Source organism: Symphalangus syndactylus, chromosome 23 (assembly GCF_028878055.3).
Source record: "Symphalangus syndactylus isolate Jambi chromosome 23, NHGRI_mSymSyn1-v2.1_pri, whole genome shotgun sequence".
Taxonomy (NCBI): domain Eukaryota; kingdom Metazoa; phylum Chordata; class Mammalia; order Primates; family Hylobatidae; genus Symphalangus; species Symphalangus syndactylus.
The window spans coordinates 49,818,342-49,843,351 of NC_072445.2; the positions used below are offsets into that span (position 1 = coordinate 49,818,342).

Sequence of the window (25,010 nt, forward strand, 5' to 3'; positions counted from 1 at the left end):
TTCCTATATAAAATGAAGATGCTAGATTTGGCCACTGCTTCTCAATCCTTGTTGCAGGTTAGAACTATTAGCGAATCTTTAAAATATACCAAAACTTCAATCCTAATCCCCAGTGACTCTGACTTAATTGGTCTTCTAGGGCCTGGACAAAAGTGTATTATTTAAAAGCTCTTGGGTATTTCCAGTGTGTGGCCAAAGATGAGAAACACTAGTCAAGACGATCCCAAAGGTCTCTTCCAACTGTTAGCCTCTATGATTCTGGATCGGTTCCCCACTGTCTTTCAGCTACTGCCATTCTGTGTTCTGAATTCTATCAGTCATTTTAATCTCTGTATTATGCCTGCAGCTTTGCCTTATTTCTTGACCTCTGCCTTTCCATAAAAGAATGGCCTCTCTATGCAAGAATTCCTCTGGGGCACAGTAAGGCTGTGGCTGCAGTACAACCTGCTGCTGTATATTTAGTTCCCTACCTGGTAAGTGCTTCTGAAAAATAAATGGAAAGCTAACTTAATACACTGGACTCTTTATTGTGTTATCAATGTGTAAAGCATCAGAAGCTTAATTAAAAGCACTTGACAATATCGGCGCTCAATCACAATCTCACTTTTATATTATACATATTTTGATAGTGCCCCTAAGATGATAATACTCATTTAAGATCAATGAGAAGAAGGGGAAAAAGAGTCCCTGGAATTTAAACCATGAATGTCAAATTTTAGAAATCAATGATAACATCAATGATGTGAAATATAGTTAGTGATAAAAAAATACCTCAAAATACACAGGGAAACAGGCAAACTCTTCAAAATCTCAAATGCTTTTCCTTCATAAGGCACATACAATACTTCCTTATTCTTTTATGAGAAATTACTGTGAGGGTGGCAGGGAAAACAAAGAAAAAGAAGGCTATGGCTCTATTCCATATATTTTTTCACCCCTTACTCTCTAGTTAGGTCTGCAAAATAACTAAGATGACCATAAATGCTTTTGACTGTTGTCTTGAATTTCTTTCTCTCCATCCGTTTACAGCAGATTCAAGGAAAGTTATCAAGGTCTTCAGTTTCTCACATATCCAAGTGGTGGGGGCATAGAGTAAGCATTTCTTAGAGGACACCAAAACAGCAGACTTCTCTAAGAGTGGAAGTTAGAAAATAGGTAAGTGAATTTGTTCACCCAACTGTAATGATATTCAAATAAAATAACCAAGCAAATGTGGAAATGTACAGCTGATTTTAAATCACAGTAGATATCAGTGGGAAATACTTTCTTTCTTTTCAGCCTTATGGTTTCTAAAATAACCTTAGAGGAAGGAAGCTGCAACCATCAGCCTCTCATTTTCACAGGGGACAGGGAGTGGGGGTGGTAGAGGAGCAGGCACCATTTATCCTGGCAGGTCTTTAACTAGGCAACAAATGCTGAAGAAAATGCAAATAGAAAATTCTGTGTTAATTCAGTGATGTGTGATGAAATAAAATGTAGGTTGCCATACCTTCTCCTATCAAGCTCACTTTATTTTCTAAAGAGAACATTTCTTTTCAAGGAAAGGTCATTATTTGGTTAACAAAGGCAAGGCTAGCACATAAGGAAAGCAAGAGACTTAACTAATTTGTAGTAATAAGTGTTGCCAAAATGATTAGCCTTTACTAGCAGTTAGGCCAGGAACAGCCTTACAACATAGGTCAAATCCCTGCAAAATAAAAAGACAAAGTCAAAGGGCACTAAGTGCACCACATACCACACAATGGTTCATTCAAACGTCCTTTGTATGACAACTTCTGGGTGCTCAAAAGTAGCCCACAAGAACACGAGTTGCTATAAATATCAATTCAATATCACTAACCTTCACTCTGCCCTTCTAACTGACCACAATAGTTAACTTTACCTCTTATCTGGATTATTATAGTATTGTTTTCTTTCCTGGACTACCTGTGTCCAATCTTCACCCTCTAAATCAATGGTTGGCAAAATATGACCTGTGGGCCAAATACTGCAGGCTGCCTTTTGTATAGTCTGTAATTTGTTTGTACATTTAAAAATGGCTGAAAAAAAAAGCACAAGAATATTTGTGACACATAAAAATTATATGAAATTCAAATTTATATAAATAAAGTTTTATTGGAACACAGCCATGCTCATTCCTTTATTAACATTGTCCATGGTTGCTTTTCTGCTATGATGGCAGAGTTGAATGGTCGCAATAGAAAATGTATGGCCTATAAAGCTGAAAATATTTACTATGTGGCCCCTTTTTAGAGTTTGCTAACCCTTGCTCTAAACCGTTGGTTTGCAATCCTGGCTGCAAATTGGAATCACCTGGGGATTTAAATCATACTGAGGTGTGCGTCCCAGTGCCGGATATTCTAATTGATACGGGGTGCAGCCCAGGAGTCGGGGTTTTAAAAATTTCTCCAGGTGATGAGAATGTGAAGCCACAGTTTAGAACCTTTGCTTAATCCCCCTTTACTGAGGCCAGAGTAAGCTTTATAATGCATGGTCAACTAACGGCACTCTTCTATTTAGGACTCCCTACTGCTCAGAGAATCAAATTTCAAGTACTGCATTAAAGCTTGTACCACTTTTCCAGGTAACACCAAAGGCAATGTCTTGTTCCTCAGAGACCCTGCATTTTTCTGACTCTACATCTTGCTAATGCTACTCTCTCTGCCTGGAACGCCTCTGCCACCATCTCCAGGTATTAAATTCATTCCAAAGAGCCCAATTCAAAGATCACCTCTTCCATGCAGGATCTTCCCAAACAGAAAGAACCCACCCAACTATATGCTTCCAGAGATCTCTTTACCACTTTCATGGTGAATCAACTCCACTGAAGAAAGAAACCATGTCTTGGTCATCTGGATAGCATCCCTTCCTTCAGCAACACTTTATTCAAGTGCCTTGCATATGGGAGATGCCCCAAAAAAAAAAAAAAAAAAAAAAAGCTATGTACTCCTTTAACTTCACAACATTTCAGTTTTACCTTCATTGAAACTTCTAGTTCTTCAAACTATCCATTCAGGTCACCTTTTCCCTCCAGGCTCTAAATTCATGACACAACACTTCAATCTATTTCTTGTCAGTCACCTGAGCTTCCACACTGCTTTGTCCTTCATTCCCCCTACAATCTCCCACTCTCACCTTATATAGTTAAATCACTTGATCCCCGAGCACCTGGGGACTTAGGCCACCTCAGCACTACTTGGTCATTCCTCTGTGAGTAGATATTCAATTGCTGTTTCTATTCCTCATAAGAGCCTCCCAACCAGTTTCTGTTTCCATTCTCATCCTTTATATCTAAAATCCATTCACCGAGCTCTAAAACTTAGGTGATTAATTGAATGACATATTCATTCGACACATTTACTGTGTGCCCATTGTGCAGGCACCATGCTAGTGAGACAGAAAGAAAGCTGGATGAGGCCACTGGAATAGAGCTTTCAAACTAGCGGGAAGAAATAATTACTTAACCAAGCAACCAGGCACACAGTAAGTGCATAAATGTTTGTTGAATTAATTCCAAAAATTCTGAGTATTGACATTTGGTGTTAACAGTGCTTACCAGATTACTAAGTCAAATGCAAATTTTTGTGCTGGATGGAATTACTACTTTTATAACTATAAATAGTACTTTAAGACAATCATTGTAAAAATTCCAGAATTTGAAACATGTTTCCCAGGGATTTTGCTTTGAGTCAATTTATATTCGAGGCATGAATTTCTTTTTAGTATTTTTGCACTCTTATAAAGATTGCTCCCTTCTCCAATGACAAGTTCCATAGAGAACAGGGGAATGACAGCATTTAGTATCTTTTGTTGAGAGAAAAATATTAGGAAAGGAAAAAATCGACAGCTATGTAGCATGGTTAACCCTTACCTTAAAAAAAGTAAATAAACAATTAATTGCAATCCAGAATGTAGCCAGACAACTGGTTTGCTGCCCATATATACATATATTAGGCACTAGGTTTTTTTTTTTTTTTTTGTATTTGTTTCTTTTTTTTTTTTTTTTTGAGACGGAGTCTTGCTCTGTCGACCAGGCTGAAGTGCAGTGGCACACTTTCAGCTCACTGCAACCTCTGCCTCCCAGGTTCAAGCAATTCTCCTGTCTTGGCCTCCCAAGTAGCTGGGGCTACAGGTGCCTGCCACCACGCCCAGCTTATTTTTGTATTTTTAGTAGAGACGGGGTTTCACCATGTTGGTCAGGCTAGTCTTGAACTCCTGACCTCAGGTGATCCAACTGCCTCAGCCTCCCAAAGTGCTAGCATTACAGGTGAGAACCACCACACCTGGCTGAAGACACTAGGTTTTATACCCAAATACCTGAGACTACAAGAATAAATACTGTATCCCCATCAATGTCCTCCCTGCCCCTTTGAATACCCTGAATCTAAACTGTTTGATAAAGCAAAGCAAATAGGGCTTAATCCAAGTCTTGTTGAATTTTACTTTCCAATAATTTTAGTATTTCTAGATACATTCTTGATATAAATATTACCAATGCATGAAGAAGTTTCAGTTATTTCTAAAATTTAAAATGTTCCTTTAACATATGACAAGATAACTATTCTCACACTGCTATTTTAGAAAAATTAGCAGTTACAGTGCTAAAACTCTCAAAGTCTGTCCCATCCTCAAAACCTAGCAGATAGTGTGGGGCAACAAACTCGCTGCTATCTATGTACTACACCGTTTTTATTTTTGTTTTAAAAGTTCTGCTATGTTATAAATTTTTTAAAATTAGGAAGGATGAGAGCAAGTGGTTTTATTTATTTTTTACCATTTGCTTAATAATAATGCCTGATACCTATAAATTATTTTCATAAAGATAGGCAATATAATTAAACAAAAAGTTAAAAAAGGAAGTTATGTTAGAGATATAACTATGAGAGAGTAACACTGTGCAACTGGATAAAATAAATGCAGTGTGAGTTTTGCTAATTAGTATCCTGGAGTTCTATGTATTTCTATATTGTCATTAAGTATTTCTCTTCCTTTTATTTATGGAGAGATGGTAACGTGCCTTTACTGAATCTAACATTCAGTGAGGCTGAGCTTGAGCCCAGTATCGCAAAAACAGAGTTTGAATCTGCGCAAACTCTATTAATGCTCAGAGCCTCATACCAGCTTCCAGACGCTAATCCACATCGCACCCAAGGGAAAAAGTGATGAAAAAAGAATGGAGAAAACAAAATTTCTCTGACCCACAGATAAGCTGCTATACAGTTCTAAAAACTGATCAAAGCCAATGCATCTCCCTCATGACCCCGAATAAACCCTGGTGTCACCCCATTTGAAGAGAAGCTCGAAAACTGTTCTGTGCCAGTTATTGCTACATCTCTAGATAAGCCCACAACTCGTTTTTATGATGATTCCTCAACTGGGACCTGGAAGGTCAGACATGACAATGTAGGTTTGATAACTCTCCTTTCTACATCTAATTTAGCACCTACTGTAAAAAATCATTTCTATCAGCAATGCAACCATCACTGATATCTCTCTCTGCCCCATCATACCAATAATAAGAGTCTAAAATTCATTTCAGGGGTGGCTGGGCTTTTTGACCTATCTTCTCCTCAAGTACTATGTCAAAAATAGACTTATTTTTGTTCCATATATTAAGCATACACATTTTCTTTTTTATCTTTGGCCTTTATGACAAAGGAGTCTTTATTTGATAACCAGAAAGCAATTTAATATACAGCTCAATCTTCTCCATTTTCTCATCTTTATGTCACTTCAGAAATCAGTCGATTTTCTTTTTTATGTTGTAGAGCAAGGGATACTATACAGAGATAGCCAGTGGATGAAAATTTCTGAAGGTGGCTCTTTGCCAAGCAACATTGTCAGCCTTTGGCAGGAGGGGTACAGGTGTGTATGTGTGTAGCGGGAGGAGGGGGGTTGGGGGGAAAGGGGGGGACAAGACGCTAGGAAATTACAGAAGAGCAAAGCAAGAGAAAAAGTAGCTGAGCTTCCCCTTGCACCCATTCTAACACCTAAAACAACTCTGGTTATATATAATTCGTGTTATATAATCACTCCTCCAGAAATTAACCGATGTTCACACAAGTGGGAAAAGGACGCCCAGACAGTGTAGGTTTCTGTGTCAAATGACAGGCCTGACCATTTTAAGTAATGAGCAAACAGGCAGAAAGTGATGCTTCAGGTCCACCACCATAGACCTCCCTGCAGGCTAAAGTTCTACTATTTTTCATTCATCCTTTCCATTCTTAGGGAGACCCTGCACCCATCACAAGAAGCATACTTTCAGGGGCTTAGCCTAGGCCTCTCCACTCAGCCTCGGGATACTGCTCTCTCATCCCTGCCAACCTCATCTCCACCCTTCTCCCCTTTCCTTAACTCTTCAGAGAGACATACCAAAGAAGCAAGAGGTCCTAACCATCCACTTATTGCGTATACTGTATGCTTCTGTTTTTTCATTGGAAGAGGATCCTAAGGTGTTTTTAAAAAAAAGCCAGCTGGTTTAACACACTACATGTTTAGAACGTAAAATGACAGGAGTTCTTACAAGAGCTCAATGAACTACTTGATTGTAATCATTTTAAAGGAGTTATGCTTAAAGTAAGTTTAATCAATGTCAAAGTCCAAACATTCTTTTGACACAGACAGTGCTTTATATTTTCAAACGGTAATAACTATATTTAAATAAGCATTCATTCATTTAAAGATTTGAGTACCTGCTCTGTGTATTTTATTAGCAAATTAAACCCCATCTCTTTACCCAGTGTCTGGATCTATTGGCTTCTTCTATCACTAACAGCCAAGACCATAAACATCTTTACTTTTATGTTTTAAATTCCTGGGCAATTTAGAATTTCTTTATCATTCTATTTATTGTAGAGGAAGCTACGTGTTCTTTTTGCTTCTTTTTCTTTTTCAGCTCTAGCATCTTTTTAGCTTTTTCTTTTCATGTACACCTAAATAAGATTCTATTTTGGAGAGTTTGTCTATTTTTGTGTATGTTGTTTGTTTTTAGCAACTCTGTTCATCTTAAACCCCCTAAAGCATCTGCTTATTTTTTCAGTTTTTTTCAAAATCGGTTATCCATGTATATGATCTAAGAAGCAACCAGCTCCACATAGCTTCCCAGCTTCCCTTTGCCATTTCTGCTTCCTTAGAAGTAACTACCTTCAACTCTTTTTAGTTTATTCTTTTGGTATTTACCTCCATATTGCCAAGTAACATGTCATTTTTGCTGTTGGTAATTTCTTACTACTAGATACTATCTCCTGACCTCCCTCTAGGGAAGATGAGCTTGCATTCCCTCCCCTGCCCACTCTATTTATGTATATATATCTTACCTCTATTTCCCATGATCATACACATGCTATTCAGATTTTACCCATGTAATATCTAATTATATTTTCTTGCCTGTATATTTTGTTTTCTCTGGAGTTAAATAGTCATTTAAAAAATATGCTTGATGGACAAGTGCAGTGACTTATGCCTGTAGCCCCAGCACTTTGGTAGGCCACGGTGGGAGGATAGCTTGAGGCCAGGAGTTTGAGACCAGCCTGGACAAGACAGTAAGACCCTGTCTCTACAAAAAAAAAAAAAAAAAAAGCCAGGTGTGGTGGTGCACCTATAGTCACACCCAGCTACTCAGGAGGCTAAGGTGGGAGGTGGGAGGATTGCTTGAGCCTGGGAGTTCAACGTTGCAGTTAGCCATGACCATAATCATGCCACTGCACTCCAGCCTGGAAGACAGAGAGGCCCTGTCTCAAAAAAAAAAAAAAAAAAAAAAAAGAAGAAGCTCGGTTAGTTATCTATGTCTTTACGACCAATTCAATCCAAGTTCTCTTCCATTTATCTAAATCACCTCTCAAGAAGTGCATTCACAATAAGCATTCTATCCTTTTCATCCTCTTGAAGAAGTTTCCTCTGGACCTTTCTGGCACATTCTGGTTTAATTTGTCTATTCTCCAGCTCTGATACATGGCTGCCCCATTTACCACCATCCTGGAGATTTCGCTCACGTCTCATCTGTGCTGAGTCTGCTGTTTCCTTTATCCCACATCTTCGTATCTTCTTTATTAGCTTACTCTCTTGTTTTCATGATGCCCAAAATTCTGTAAAGGCTTCCCGAGAAAGGAGCATCCTGAAATCTGATGAATACTTTGGTGGGTACAAAATTCTAGGATGAAAAGCATTTTTCTTTAAAATAGGGAAGGAATCACTCATTTCTTCTCTGGGTGCTGTTGATAAGTTTGAAGTCAGTTTGAAATTTGAGTTCTGGTCCTTTGAATGTGACCTGGCTTTTCTCTCTTGTCTTGGCATGGGTCTATATTTCATCCATAATGCTGGGTCCATGGTGATCGCTTTCAGTCTGTTAATTCATGACCTTCAGTCATTAGAAATGTCCTTGAATTATTCATCGCCAATTTCTTCCTTTCTTTGTTTACTGTTTTGGAATTCCTGTTATTTGAATGTTGGACTCTTCCTGGATTTGTTCTTTGATTTTTCTATATTTTTCCTACTATTTTTCATCTTTTTTTTTTTTTTGGTTCTACTTTCTAGAGATTTTCTCTACTTTAACCTTCCAATTCTATTGAATTTTTACTTTTGCTACCATGTCTTTAATGTCTAAGAATTATTTTTTGCTCTCCCAATCACTTTTTTGATGATGTCTCAATCTTATTTCATGAATAAAATATCTTCTCTCATTTATCTGAGAATATCAGTAACTTTTTTTTTTTTTTAAGTTTTCTTCTTCCTATCCAGTCCCGTTTCTTTCTTATTTTTTATTTTCTCTCTCATTCCATTCCTATATGTTTGCTTTGGTCCTGTTCTTTGTGTTAGGGCTTTCCTCAGGTATTTGTTAATCCTTGATTGCTACTTATGTTTAAGAGTAAGAGGCTTAAAAAGCTGATTGATTATCCTCAGCAAATTAAAACAGGAACAGAAAACCAAACACCACATGTTCTCACTCATAATGGGAGCTGAACAATGAGAATACATGGACACAGGGAGAGGACCAACACACACCGGGGCCTGTCGAGGGGAGTTGGGGGCAAAAGGAGGGAGAGCATTAGGACAAATACCTAATGCCTGTGGGGCTTAAAACCTAGATGAAGGGTTGACAGGTGCAGCAAACCACCATGGCACATACATACCTATGTAACAAACCTGCACGTTCTGCACATGTATTCCGGAACTTAAATTAAAAAAAAAAAAAAAAATCAGTTAATCTAAACCCCACCCCCCAAAAAGCTGATTGAAAGTTCTGAGCCTGGCCGGGTGCAGTGGCTCACGCCTGTAATCCCAGCATTTTGGGAGGCCAAGGTGGGCGGATCATGAGGTCCGGAGATCGCGACCATCCTGGCTAACACAGTGAAACCCGTCTCTACTAAAAATACAAAAAATGAGCCAGGCGTAGTGGCGGGTGCCTGTAGTCCCAGCTACTCAGGAGGCTGAGGCAGGAGAATGGCATGAACCCCGGGAGGGGCGGAGCTTGCAGTGAGCCGAGATGGCGCCACTCCAGCCTGGGCGACAGAGCGAGTCTCCGTCTCAAAAAAAAAAAAAAAAAAAAAAAAAAAACATAAAAAATAAATAAATAAATAAATAAATAAAGTTCTGAGCCCATTGTTGCGTTTGTCAAGTATAAGCCTCAATATAGGATGATCTGGTTGAACTGTTTAATTATGGAACCTCTGACGTCAACATCTCTAAGTATTGAACTGATCAGGTTTCCCAAACAAGGAAAGGCGTGTGTGCATGAGTGCCAGCATTCTAGCTGCTAAATGAACAGAGGGCATTTGATATCCATATGAGCACTGAATTCCCCTTGCCCTCAACTGTACCACAGGTTCTTCAGTCCAGAGACTTTGCATTTTCCCTCAAAGAATGAGCCTCCAGTCTTCTGTTGGTGTGAGTGAGGAGATGCTGCTTGTCAGCCTGAGCTGGGGAGGGAATGGGGCAATCCAGCTGCTGCTTAAGTAGTTTTAAACATCCTTCTTATGTTAGTGCCCTCATTTCCTACTTCATTCTCCCTTTCAAAAGTGCCAGCCAATTCCTTGACCATTGGAGGATTCTCTGGTATATATCAAGTTGGTTCATAGCTTGGGTTTTGGTTTTTCCCCACTGCTAGGTTGGTATTTAGGTTTCTTCAGGTTGATGAGGTGAGTTGCCAATTTCTAGCTGCTCCCCAGCTGTCACAATTTTGTTGTGGGGTTTCCTCTCCTAGCCTGACCTCTTTATATTTGTGGGTTAATAATTCCTGTACTAAAAATCTCTATGATGTATTTTGGCAGGATTTGAGAGACAATGAAACTAGATCTGTCTTAATCTTTCCTTCTAAATCTGAAACCAGACTTACTCTTTGAAGAATTGTTAGTACACTCATGCCTGTAGTCACAGCACTTTGGGAGGCAGAGGCAGGAAGACTGCTTGAGCCCAGGAGTTTAAGACCAGCTAGGGAAACAGTGTAAGACCCTGTCTCTACAAAAAATTAGCTAGGCATTGTAGTGCTTGCCTGGAGTCCCAACTACTTAGGAGGCTGAGGCAGGAGGATCGTGTGACCCAGGAGGTTGAGGCTGCAGTGAGCCATTATTTTGCACCACTGCATTCCAACCTGGGTGACAGAGTGAGACTCTGTCTCAAAAAAAAAGAATTAAGAAAAAATTGTTAGTATACTTATAAATATATTCTTAGTTCACACATACACATATGACATTCATGTATTTCTCTTTAGAAATAATTGATATATAGAACAGGGTAAATAATAATCTAATATTAGTATTCCCTGAACAAATAAAAAGCGAAAAAGTTTGAGATAAGGCTAGAAATTCTGTTTTGTGTATACTTTAATATATATACGAGTGGCATTCCTTTCTTCCAGAGGCTGTAGAAAAATATATAACTCCATAATCCATAAATCAGTCTCTATCAGCAAAGGCAATTAAGTAAGTAGAATGTTACAACTCAGGTTTTGTTTTTCTAAGCACAATGGATTTTGTATTTTATGAAAACCGTGTTCAAAGACAGAAGAAACTGTGTATGCTAGGTATGGAAAGCAATCAAATGTGTTGAAGTTGTGCTTACCCTTTTGGCCCAGTTGGCTCTTAAATACAGGCTTCACTTATAGCCTTGATACGCACACCATCTATTGTAGGAATGCCATGAAGATTAGACGAAATGTCAATAAGATGCTTGGTACAGTGTCTGCATATAGTAATCACTCAATAAATGTTAGTTCCTATTATCAACATACAAGGTTCTCAATTAGTTTTCCAATTCACATGACTGTAGTGTTCAATAATATCACTTGTATTCATTATCTTATCATGAGCTGAAAGGTAACAGATGTCTATTTACTTATAGCTACAAAGATATCACCCTTGTAAAAACTTTCTTCATTAATGACTAGATGATGTCTCTCCATATATTCAAAGAATGATGATAACTCTAACATTGGCATGCTATATAGAATAAAAAACAAGAGTAAGCTACTCTCTTCTCACCATGACCTCAGCTCATATGTAACTTCCTATTTTAATTGGTTGTAGCTATGCATTTGCAATATTTCAGAGGCAAACAAGAATCCAAATGTCCTCAAATCTCACTATATAGGAATTAATATTTATGGCTTACCTTGCTCTACAGACCTTAACCTGGCTTATAAAGCTCGCCATGATCTGACTCTTGACCACCTGGCCTACTTCATTTCCTACAAGTCTTCTCACCCATGATGCTTCAAGCTGTAAGGTCTTCCTTTTTGTTTCTCAATAGTTGAGGCTATTTCCTCAGCCTCAACTCCTCTTTCCTAGTATCTTCACAAGGCTACTCCTTACTCATATTTAACTTAGATGTCACCTCCTCAGAGAGGCCTTTGCTGGCCAATCCAAAGGATCTACACAGTCACATATTTATTATGTATGTCCATTTTAATTTGCTATTTGAACTTTTGTTTTCTTCTAGAGACAAGGTCTTGCTCTGTTGCCCAGGCTGGAATGTAGTGGCAGGATCACAGCTTACTGCAGCCTCTGTCTCCTGGGCTCCAGTGATTCTCCTGCCTCAGCCTCCTGAGTAGCTGGGACTACAGGTGCGCACCACCACACCTGGCTAATTTTTTAATTTTTTGTAGAGACATGGGTCTCACCATGTTGCCCAGGCTGGTCTCAAACTTCTGGGCTCAAGAGATCCTCCCACTTCAGCCTCCCAAAGTGCTGGGATTGTGGGCATCAGCCACCACACCTGGCCTATCTGCAAATTTTTTAAGGCATGGGAATTTAAGAACATTCATCTCACCATCAACTGACGTTGAAAAGAATGTCATTTAATCTTTTTTGTTTTATTGCTTTAAAAGTCAAGGGAAGTAAATGCTACAATTTTAATTTCCATAAGCATAATATACTGTAAAGTTGCACAGTGCAGGACCCAGTATCCATAGATAATGGGGGAGACTCATTTAACATTGCCTATATGATACTAATTTTATTTTATTTATTTTTTGAGATGGAGTCTTGCTCTGTTGCCCAGGCTGGAGTGCAGTGGCATGATCTTGGCTCAATGCAACCTCTGCCTCCCAGTTTCAAGCGATTCTTCTGCCTCAGACTCTTGAGTAGCTGGGATTACAGGCACCTGCCATAATGCCTGGCTAATTTTTGTATTTTTGGTAGAGATGGGGTTTCGCTGTGTTGGCCAGGCTGGCCTCGAACCCCTGACCTCAAGTGATCCACCCGCCTCAGCCTCCCAAACTGCTGGGATTACAGGCATGAGTCACCATGCCCGGCCTATCATATTAATTTTAAAGACTTGTAGAAAAATAGTGTCAATTCCAAAACAAAAATAGTGTCGTGAAGCCAAGTATTAATTAATGAAAGCAACAGGAAATAATAAGGACATTTCCTAACTTTTGAACTAGCTATGCTCCATAACTTTGTTCTTTATTTGGTTGGTTGAAGTAAGACTGCATCTTTTCCCATTATAAATAATTACATTTTGTTAGAACCTCCACTTCCAAAAAAACCCAAAATGACAACCGAAAACCAAGTATTTAACTACATATCTGTAGATTATGGTTGGTTTTCAATTATATTTACTATTTATGAACTATTTCTATGGGGAAATGAAGTCTTCTCCAGTTTCAGGTTAATTGAACTAATTGTGCAGTGGTCTCTTGCCCTTCTTTCCCAGATCTCAGTTGACCCAGATCCTGGAAGTACTATCTTTGTTTTTGAACCTGTTTTTCTCTGATAGGTTTATATGAAGTATAGTCACTAGCCAGATGTTCAACTATGTTGTTCCCATTGATAGGAACAAGGGACAGAGAAATTCTAGGCAGAAAAACGTGGGTCCCTGGCATAACCCCACCCTCAAGCCGAAAAGCTTGAAACTGTGGCCCAAAGTGAGAACTTACATCCCTGTTTTCCCGCCCGAATATTGCCTTTTCCTAAACAACCCATGGCCCTGTCCCGCCCCACCCTGTACCTATAAAACCCCCAGATTCAGCCAGTAGACAGGACTATGGTTGCGTTAGAGAGAAGCAGCTTGACTTCAGAGGGACAGCTTGATGGCGTAACTTCGGAGAAGAATCTGGTCGGAGATTTTTGGACAAATTTGTTTTTTTTCTAGGAAATGTGTGTGTGTGTATGTGTGTGTGTGCACGTATGCATGCATATCTGTATATTAAATATACATTTATATAAACACACATATATAAAATTATTCTCAAAAAATGTTAAGAACCATTGACCAAGAGTTAGGATAGATAAAGTGCTCTCCCAGGAGCCTTTTAGAAACTACTAATTTGGTGTCCATGAAAGCCAATATTCTTTAAATATCTGATGTTTTTGGAGGATCAGCTGAGGACTATAGGAAGGGAGTAGAAGATAACCACATCAGCAGTGGTGTCCTAGCTTGTACACCCCACTTGGCAAATAAAAAGACCTGAAGTTGGCCAGAAGCAGTGGCTTATGTCTGTAATCCCAGCACTTCAGGAAGCTGAGGCTGGAGGATCGTTTGAGCCCAAGTTCGAGGCTGCAGGGAGCTGTGTTTGTGCCACTGCACTTCAGCCGGGGAGACAGAACTAGATGCCATCTCCAAAAAAACAAAGACTTGAAGTTAACTGGGCGCCCGCTCCTTAGAAGGCAGTTACAAGGAGCAAGGATGTTTCTCAAAGAGTCAGTTACAAGCCATATAGAGTCCTCCCTTAGAGCAGCTGTGATTTTAAAGTTTTTTCCATCTTAATCTATTTCCAATGATGTCTGGCATCCCTTGCTTGGTCTTTGGATAGAGTATGGGGCACAAAGCTTGCTCACAATTTCAGGCAGTTTATGCATTGTTGTCTTAGGCCTGGGTGCAGAAAGAAAAGAGTTCACTAAACTAATGGAAGGGTGGATACATATGGTGAAGTTAAGGAACATCATACTAATTAATAAACAAGAGACTTATTGGGCTACAGAGGTTTGGGGTGCCATTTTAACCAATGCTTGATACATAAATGTTCCCAGAAAAATATTTTAGGACAATGACATTTAGATCTAGTGAGACAGTTAAGAATTAAAAATGAAGGACTATGTTATTTTTTAACCTTTGTAAGTTTCCTCAAAGTTTTCATTCTGTTTTTCTCCTGTCTTTTACAGAGAATAGCAAAAAAAGTCAAAGTGAAAAAGCAGTTTGGGCAAAGCAACAAGGAGCTTGGGCCGTAAATCATACTTAAAGCTGGTCTTGGGCAGTGATGGGGAAACATGGAAGGTGGATAGAGTTTAAAAAAGAAAAGGTCTCTGGGAACTGTTAGGAAGGTAAAGGGGCTACTGGGAGCAAGCAGAGAGAAGACTCAGTGCCAGACTCTGACCCTAAACGTCTACAGATGCCCCCCACTTTTTTTTGTTTGTTTTTGAGACGGAGTCTCGCTCTGTCACCCAGGCTGGAGTGCAGTGGCGCAATCTTGGCTCACTGCAAGCTCCGCCTCCCGGGTTCACGCCATTCTCCTGCCTCAGCCTCTCCGAGTAGCTGGGACTACAGGCGCCCGCCACCAAGCCCGGCTAATTTTTTTGTATTTTTAGTAGAGACGGGGTTTAACCGTAGTCTCGATCTCCTGACCTCGTGATCTGCCCGCCTCTGCCTCCCAAAGTGCTGGGATTATACAGATGCCCCTTTTAACAGCCAGGACATCAGTATTCGCCTATGGCTCCCACTAGTTCACCCGCCTAGGCGCTGGCATGGATTAGGCATTTGGTAAGTCATTTTATCTCCTCAACCCTCTATGAACATGGAATTTGTCTTTAGGTTGTAGCAACGGTTAAAAGAATTTTGTCTTTAAATGAGTAAAATTTTGGCTCTAAAATCCTATAGATTTAAAATAGAAATTGAGTCTATATTTTAATTAAGTTTCTCAGAAGTTTATTTTAGGCACTAATTTTCTTTCTCCCTTGCCACTATAATTTATTATAGATAGAATATTTAAGAAGCAGAGTATGGAGGCAGAATTCTTGGTTTTGAATCCTAAGTCCACCATTAATTGTGTGACTGAGCAAGCTATACTCTTTGTGCCTCAGTTTCCTCTTATGTAAAGTGGGGATAAAAGCAATCATTATCCACAGGGTTGGCGTGAAGATTAAATGAAACAACAAATATAAAACACCAAAACAGTGCATGGCGGCAAGCACTACACAAGGTCTATGTGAGCTACCATTATTATCCAGTGTACAAGTCATAGAGATTCTTCCTTCAAATTCTCTTGCCTTTCTGACTACCCTCATAGTCTCATCAAGGCACAGACTCTTAGACTCTTAGACTTCATAACAACGGTTTCATTACCGTCTTAATTCCTGCCTGCAGCCTTTCTCCACTCTGATGCAATTAGCATATTTTTACTAATTTCATCTTTCTACAGCACTACTTAGATTGCATCACTCCTTGCTTACTGTGTATAGATGTCATACTTCTGATGGCTCAGTTTATTATCTAGGAAAATTCCCAAGGGCCAATGCAGTTGTAGATCCAGGGGGATTATACAGTTGAATTCTCCTGATGGAGCCCAAAGCACCTGGTAAAAAGTCTCATTGTTCACTAGATACCCTGGATTTTAGAACTGCACTGCGATCACTTTCTAAAAACGTCTCATACCTCACTCCCAATATCTTTCATGTAGTGAAAAGCTCAGCTTAAAAGTTACTTTTTTGCTAACAGTGACCTTGATCATCCCACTCACAAGCCCTCAAGTTTTAACAGCCCTTCATATCGCTCTTACAGCAGCGGAGACACACAGTCCTGCGGTACTGTCAGCACCATACTTCCTCTTCCTTTCTGCATTACATGCCACTTGAGTAAGGAGCACCCAGGAGTCATCTTGAGACGTAGTGTCCCACCCAGCACAGTTCCTTGCATGTAGTAGAAGCTTACTCAATACTAGGCAAATTAACAATTTTTATTTTAACTACAGTTTTGACTATAGTTTCTAAAAGAAACGCAGTTCTGATGGCCAAAGTGATCAAGAGACTTACATGACTCCCAAAAGCCATGTTTTGGGTGATTACAGGCAAAAAGATTGCTGTAGTTACTACATGCTAGTGAGATGCAGCAGCAGACAGCCTTCTTCCAGTCTTCCCCTGGATAACTCTGGCTGCTAACGTAAGATAAAATCAAATTAAACTCTTTCACAGTAGTCTTTAGGTTTGTTAATAGGATAGGATTTCAGGTACCTGACAAATTATCAGTGTGAACAACGTTTTCAACCCTTAGAGAACACACTGATTTTCATTTTAATAGCATTTGACTAGTTCTGGGTTAACCTAGAGAAAAGAATGAAGAAGGCTGCTCCCAGGGGATTGTGGGGCTCCTGGGGCTCTCTGCCAAGCCTTAATGTCAAGTTAGTTGGGAAGGAATCCATCAACTACTGCATCGTATAACTTTGTAACGGCCCCAGGGATATCAATCATATTTTTGTGCTTGATTCCAAAACCAACTGGAATTTACATGGGGAATTTTTCTTTCACCTCTTTATATTTGTTTATCCTAAAATAACAAGTTCAAAGCACCCAGAAAATAGTTAGAGGGAACACTTTGTGATTTCACTGATAATAAACATTGAGAAGAATGGCAGTAAAGGAATGTAAGGTACATGGAAAATATTTTTTACTCCAAGAGTATGCCTTTGACACTAAGTCATACCCAGGCAGATTTGGTGAGTCAGTATTACAGTAGTTCAGGAAACATGGTTCACTTATGACCTACGAGTTCCCCCTAAAAACTAAAAATTCATCAACTGAATTTACCTAGCTTCTCTTAACCCACATAGGTTTTGATCTGCACAGTTTCTGAGGATGAAAGATTTACATGTATTATCTGCCAAGTAAATAAACAGGCACTTCAACGAAATAAATTTCTGCCTTTCCAACTTTAGTTGCTCCTCCGTCACTGTACAGCCAATTCAAAATATTTTATTTTAAAAATATAGTCTAAGGATTAAAAACTATTAGAAATAATCCAAAGATTTACAATAGATTAAACTTAATCTATTAGAAATGAAAAATCTTTTGGACTACATAAGATGACAGTTCAAGTCATCATAAAATTGCAAATGTGAACTAAACCACTGAGAGTTTTCAGTTGTCAAGGCCTCCCGTTTCTTTCTTCTACGATCCTATTCAATACTTGGGATTGCAAGTTCTTATCCAAAAACAGATAACTATGTAGTGAAGAAACCAGACAAACCAGCTAACACCTGAACCAAGTGATCAAATTTAACATCACCAATAAAGGGCAAAAGCACATCATATACCTTCAGAAGATCTGAGAAGGATATGACATCATTTTTATTTAGCTTAAGAGGGCAAAGCATATAACCTGAATCTCATCATGAGGAAAACTCAAACTCAAATTGAGGGATATTCCATTAAATAACTGGCCAGTATTTTTAAAAATGTCAATATCATGAAAGATAAGAAAGGCTTAGGAACTGTATAGATTCAAGGAGACTACAGAAATATAACAACTAAATGCAAGCCATGATCCCAGACTGGCTCCTCTATTGGAAAAACAATTGCTATACATATTATTGGGGCTCTTGACAAAATTAGAATATAAACTGTAGATTAAAGCACTGTGCCAGTGTTAAACTTCTTGATTTAGATAACAGTACTGTGATCATGTAAGAAACTCATTCTTAGGAAATATACACTAAATATTAAGGGGGTAAAGGGACATGATGTCTGCAACCCATTCTGAAATTGTTTAGCAGCAAAATATCTATGACTACATCTATATCTGTCTTTCTCTTCAGAGAAAGAGAAAGCAAATGTAGCAAAGTGTTAAAAACTGATCATCTCACTAAGGGATATACAGGTTGAGCATCCCTAATTCAAAAATCCAAAATGCTCCAAAATCTGAAACTTTTGAGCACCAACATGACTCCACAAAATTCCACATCTGACCTCATGTGAGGGTCGCAGTTAAAATGCATTCAAACCTTTGTTTCTTGCACAAAATTACTAAAAACATTGTATAAAATTAATGCTAGGCTATGTGTATAAGGTATACATAAAACATAAATGAGACTGGGCATGGTGGCCCACACCTGTAATCCTAGCATTTTGGGAGACCAAAGCAAATGGATCACTTGAGCCCAGGAGTTTGCGACCACCCCAGGCAACATGGCAAGATCCTGTCTCTACAAAAAATTAGCCAGGTGTGGTGGTGCATGCCTGTAGTCCCAGCTACTTGGGAGGCTGAGGTGGGAGAATTGTATGAGCCAAGGAGGTCGAGGTTGCAGTGAGCCATGACTGTGCCACTGCACTCCAGCCTAGGCAACAGAGAGAGACCCTGTCTCAAAAAAAAAAAAAAAAAAAAAAAAAGAAACATAAATGAATTTCACGTTTAGACTTAGTTCTCATCCCCAAGATATCACATTATATATATGCAATTATTCCAAGATCTGAGAAAAATCAGAAATCTGGAAAACTTCTGGTCTCAAGCATTTTAGATAAAGGATACTCAACTTGTACTGGAGGTCTTTGTATTATTCTTACAACTTTTCTATAAAAGACAAAATCATTTTTAAGAAGTTTAAAAATTTTCTAAGGCCTATAAACTCACTGTCACAATAGATAAGCAACTTTAAAAACTGACACTTGTTTGGTCAAAATGTTCTAAAATTAATTTGAATTTATGGGATGAGTACAAATTTTACTGTTTATAAGAGCAAGGACCAATAAAAGAGAATGAAGTCTCAGTCTCAAGCTTTTTACTTAATAGTTACATAACCTGAGACAAATGAACTTCTCTGAGCTGAGCTAACTAACTCATGTGCAAAGTAAAAGTCATAAAAGACACCTAAAAAGACTGTTGAAAGAATAACAGGAGACAAAGTACATGAAAAGCACAGACTATGTTTGTTTGTTTCTGGCACATATTAACATCCAAACAATGGAAGGTTTCTTCCCCTGCCCTTCTAACTTCTTATCTTATCCACACTTTTCTGAAGGCATGTCATTATGAGTAGCAAAATAAAGCACCAGGACATTCATCTTAGATTACAAGACCCCAGATGGAACATAACTAGTATAGTACATTTTTGTCCATTTGAATGCTTATTTGCTCATATTTGTTTATATTGTCCTTAATTATGAAATAAGTGTGGTTGCAAGGGGCAAGACTTTTAAAAGAGTTTCATGTTAGATTGCCAAATCTACTGCATTGACCTGAATACACAGTTAACATTATACATAGCTCTTTTACTTGACTACATGTATAAATTCTTTGGAACGTTATAAATATATGCAGTTATTAATGAGCCATACTTATCACAGAACAAAAATAAGGCTAAAAAATAAGGTATATTGGCCGGGCACAGTGGCTCACGCCTGTAATCCCAGCATTTGGGAGGCTGAGGTGGGTGGATCACCTGAGGTCAGGAGTTTGAGACCAGCCTGTCCAACATGGCAAAACCCCATCTTTACTAAAAAAAAAAAATACAAAAATTAGCCAGGTGTGGTGGCAGGCACCAGTAGTCCCAGCTAGTTGGGAGGCTGAGGCAGGAGAATCGCTTGAACCTAGGAGGCGGAGGTTGCAGTGAGACGAGATCGTGCCACTGCACTCTAGCCTGGGCGACAGAGGAGACTATATCTCAAAAAAAAAAAAAAAAAAAAGATAAATCATTATAAGGTTCTTTATCTTTAGAAGTTACTCCAGGAGTCTACTCACTTCTAAAGTTGTTACTAATGTAATAAAAATGAATTCAAATTGAATATTACAATTTTAATAAATCAAGTTCATATAAAAGGCATAAAAGAATTATTATACAGATCCTTGCAGTTTTTCTGAAACTTGTATAAAACAAGGTATGTAATCACCACTGGAGAAAAAGTTAGACTGAAATATAATAAAGATGACTTTTCAAAGGATAAAATTTATATTTTCCTTATTTAATATAAATTCACTCAGTCTTTCTTAACTCTAATACCTACCACCTTTCAGCATGTGAGAGAAAACTTATAACCACATATCTTTTTCCTCTTTTGGTAATTACAAATTCATAAAAGAAGCAGGATAAAAATGAATGCCAAAAGGGAAGCCAAAAATTAAACAATCATAAGCAACATGTTCAGTTTATTTCTTTGACAGGATTTTTTTTTTTAAATGATTTTCTATCACTACAAAGCACAAATTAAAATTGCTATCAGTGAAGTCAAGGCTCTTCAATGCATATATGATTCTTCATTATCCTAAAGTTGGGTTATTTTAGAAAACTTGAAATGCTAAGATTCCCAAGACCAATTATACGTTCCCAAGTAGAGCCATCCCTGATTTTTTCTAGAAATGGCTTATAATTAACAGAAGAGTCGTATGAAAGAGCTTTTAGTACCAACAACAATCTGTGGGTTTTCTTCTTATTTTTACCATCTTAAGTAAAAACTAATCCCACAAAAACATGGCTCCATCCTGAAGTTAGTCTACACTTGTACCGTACACATCTGGTCCTGTTGGTCTGACTACACAAAGCTGATTTACATGGTAATGGAATTTAGTTCATCATTGTCACATTGGGGCTAAACAAAAAGTTGGGCCAGTGCTCTGTGGCAGGTAGGCAAGAGGTCAGGTTCAGAGGGTAGAAAATTAGGGGGAATGGTGATAGTACAGAGGGAAAAGGTTGGGATCCTGAAAGGATGATTCTGACTGACAGGAATCAGGAGCACACTCTTAAAAAAGATGTTACTTGTGGCAGTAAAAACTAATGGAGTTCTTACTGGTGGAACTCTCTGCTGTGGTATCTCCCTGGTCTCCTTGTGCAGGTCCCTGGGAGGAGAGGTACTGCATCAGCCCACACCCATGCAAACTGTTTACACTGCTGGAGAGCATTTCCGTCTTAGAAACAGTCTTTTCTTTCATGAGATCTTGACAAGGTCTGCTTCTATTTACTCTAGATTAGTCATGTTTGTTAGATTCTCTATTTCAGGTTCAAGATGGTAGACAACCCAAGGGTATCATTGGCAAACTTCCCTCTATACAGCTGAGGCTTAATAACAATTTTTGTTATTTTCACATGTTTCAAAGTTCCAAATGTTATCACCCTCTTTTCCTTTAGTTTTGTTAGTGTGAGAGTGGATGTAAGGGAAGTTTGCTCAATTTAAGCAGGAGTCAAAGAAAAAAAAAAAAGAATGATCCAATCAGGGCTCCAGCTTCTTCAAATGTTCCCAAACCCAGAGTTTTCTACATGGTTCAAACACACACACACACACACACACACACACACACACACACACACAGAGTTGATAAGCTTATCTTATGGTGCTTAGAACAACAAAAACAAAAAGAAAGATAAAGAGGCCACAAGAAAAAAGCCAATCCCGTAACTGGCGAGTAGAAACAGGTTGGGAAAAAATAAAATCAAGTGGGGGAAAAGATAGGGAGTAGACAAGGAAAGAGGGCTGGAGGGGTTGGTGTTTCTACTTCAGAGTAGAAGAGGTTGGGCCTGGTCCAGGGAGTAATCTCATGACCATTAGGGAAGATAATGTCATCAGCACCAGCAGAAGGAAAAGGCAAAATCAATTTATGTTGCCTTAAATTTTAAGCAATGTTCAAGGGTCCTTGTAAAATGTTCTTGCCTACCAATATTTGATCTGTTAAGTCTACAGTCAAGGAAAACCCAATTAGTGAATGCCTGTAGCATGAGTTAATGTTTTCCATAGAACACAGAATAATTTGCTGACATGCAACTAAGTCTGGGACGTGGAATGATTTAGTCCAAAAGAAGAAGGCATATCTAAAGTCTCAGATATAAGTCACAGAGATTCTTTAAATCCACTTACTAGTTTCCAAATCTGTCTCTTGCAGTGTCTTCTCAATGGGCTTTCTGATTCCTTTGTTCCCCTGCCACCTAGACAGAGCTTTCCAAAACAAACATAAGATCACTACTATTCAGTAGCTCCCTACTGCCCACAGGACAGTTTAAAGCTATTTAACATGGCTTACATGGCCATCTTAATCCAAGCCTTGCCTATAGTACCTGACTCATTCGTTGCCACTAACCTATTCCTGCATATTGTTCTCCACTCCATCGAAAACAACCAAACAAACAAAATATATCTTACCGTCCCAATGGGAATAAATTTTATTCTCATTAATGTTCCCTGTTTTATTTGTGCCCAGGTTCTGTCCCATGCCACTCCTGAAACGGCCATTCTTCCTCTCACACAGGCACCCCCCGCTTCTCACAGCTGATGGCATCTCAACTTTCAGAATTCAATTTTACAGCATTTGTCGATCCAACACATACTGAGTTCCTGCTCTATGCCAGGTATTGTGCTAGGTGCACAGGATAGAAAGATTAGCCCCCACATTTCTCAAAACCAGTTATACATCATAAGTGACAGGGTATAAATAAGCACCAAAATTTATGGGAACATGGAAGAGGAGGGGAGGAGAACAGGGTGATCATCCAAGCCAGGGATGATCAGGGAAGGCTGAAGAGAGGCTTAAATGCTAAGTGCAAATGATCCAAGTTCTCCTCCCCACCCTGCACCCTGCTGTGTGAGAGGATGAGGAAGGAATTTGAGGCAGCGGAGATGAATATAAAAGTATGCTGGGAACTACAAGCAGTCAGATGTGGGAGCAAAGAGTGAGTTGGAAGGAATGGCAAGATCGAGGAGTGGAGAGGCAGGCAGAAGCTCCTCTGTATGATCTTGGGCTAGTTAATCACTCACGGCCTCAGTTTCCTGATGTGCAGAATGACAACAATAACAGTTCTAACTGCAGAGAGCTGTGAGAATGAAATACATTAAAGTGCTCAGAACAACATCTGACATATAATCATGGCTAAATGTTAACTCTTACTTTTGTTTGTGTTATATCATTATTATGTTTAGGCCCAAAGATTATTGTGACTGTAGGATAGTATCTAGCTAACTGTTCACAGATCTAGGAATAAGCATGTGTCACCTAGTGATACAGCAAACCTTGGGTAACATAAAGTCCTGAAAGATCAATTAATTTAGCTGTCTTGAAAAGCCAGACAATGTTCTCAGATCAAAATATCTCATAGTGTACAAGTTTCATATAGTTGCAGTAACAAATTACCACAAAACACAGATTTATTATATTACAGTTCTGGAGGTGAGAAATCTGAAATGAGTCTCCTAAAATCAAGGGTTTTGGCAGGGCTGTGTTCCTTCAGGAGGCTCTAGGGGAGAATCTGCTCTTGCCTTTTCCAGCTTCTAAAGGCCACCTGTATTTTATGCTCATGGTCCCTTCCTTGACCTTCAGAGCTTATCACTCTGACCTTTGTTTCTGCTCTCACATCTCCTCCTCTAACTGGGACCCTCTTACTCCCCTTTATTAGGATCCTTGTGATTACATTGACCCCACCCAGGTAATCCATGAAAACCTCCCTATCTCAAGAGCTTGAACTTAACTGCATCTGCAAAGTTCTTTTCACCATGTGATATGGTTTGGCTCGGCTCTGTGTCCCCACCCAAATCTCATGTCGAATTGTAATTACTGTATTGAAGAAGGGACCTGGTGAGAGGTGACTGGGTCATGGGGGCAGACTTCTCCCTTGCTGTTCTCATGATAGCGAGTGAGTTCTCACAAGATCTGGTTGTTGTAAAAGTGTACAGCACTTCCCCCTGCCCTTTTCCTGCTGGCCATGTGAAGATGTGCCTGCTTCCCCTTTGCCCTCTGCAGTGATTATAAGTTTCCTGAGGCCACCCCAAAAGCAGAAGCCTGTACAGCCTGCAGAACCATGAGCACAATTAAGCTTTTTTTCTTTATAAACTACCCAGTCTCAGGTAGTTCTTTATAGCAGTGCAAGAATGAACTAATACACCATGCAAGGTAACATATTCACAAGTTTCGGGATTAGGACATGGATATCTTTGAGGACCCATTACTCTGCCTACCATATTTGGTCTCGTTGCTGCCATTTGAGCCCCTATAACAACTAATTTAATAATTATATTTTAGCATTCCTATTTGAATTCAAGAAAATTTGATCAACTAATCATACAAACAAAAAGTCATTAGATTCATAATAAAATAGAAGGTGAAAGAATGGGAAATGGAGATAACATATTTACACCAACCATCTAGAAAAAGAAAGCACCTAAGCCTTTCTATATATATAGGTTGAAAAGTGGCCTTAAAATTGTCTAACAGAAAAATCAAAGATTATTAGGCATTTCAAGAAGTCTTTGAGATCATTAAGTTTATGTTAAATAAATATCCTCTGTATAAAAACCCACACAAAGTAGGAGGCTCCCAACTATCTTTCTATTATAATCTAGCTCATACTTCCCTCTAGTATAGAGTCATTATAAGAAGCTCTGTTAAATGATCTGCTGAAATCCAGATACAACAAAATTATGGGCAGGTTAAAAACTCCATCAAAAATGGAAGTAAAAACAAAAATGATGTGTCCAGAAGAAAGGAGTTTAAAAGATCAACTGGAAGGGATCAAGTACAATTAAGTTGCATAAGAATAAGAATGCCAAGATAGTCTTTCTAAAAAAGAGAAGTTAAAATGAAAAAGTTCTTGAGAAAAGGGTCTTTCCTATGAGTAT

General features: G+C 38.8%; 1 protein-coding gene across 8 annotated transcripts in view; it reads right to left on the reverse strand.

Annotated features, from left to right (window-relative positions):
• The window catches only part of CDKAL1 (CDK5 regulatory subunit associated protein 1 like 1), a 759,164-nt gene that overhangs the window by 190,728 nt on the left and 543,426 nt on the right, over window positions 1-25,010 (reverse strand). For 4 of the 8 annotated variants that reach the window (XM_063632135.1, XM_055263717.2, XM_063632138.1 and 1 more), the window contains one exon: window positions 22,263-22,340. The exons of the other annotated variants lie outside the window; for them this stretch is intronic. In XM_063632135.1, coding sequence (XP_063488205.1) covers window positions 22,263-22,340 — 78 coding nt within the window. The remainder of the gene's footprint in view (window positions 1-22,262; window positions 22,341-25,010) is intronic. 8 annotated transcript variants of the gene reach the window in all.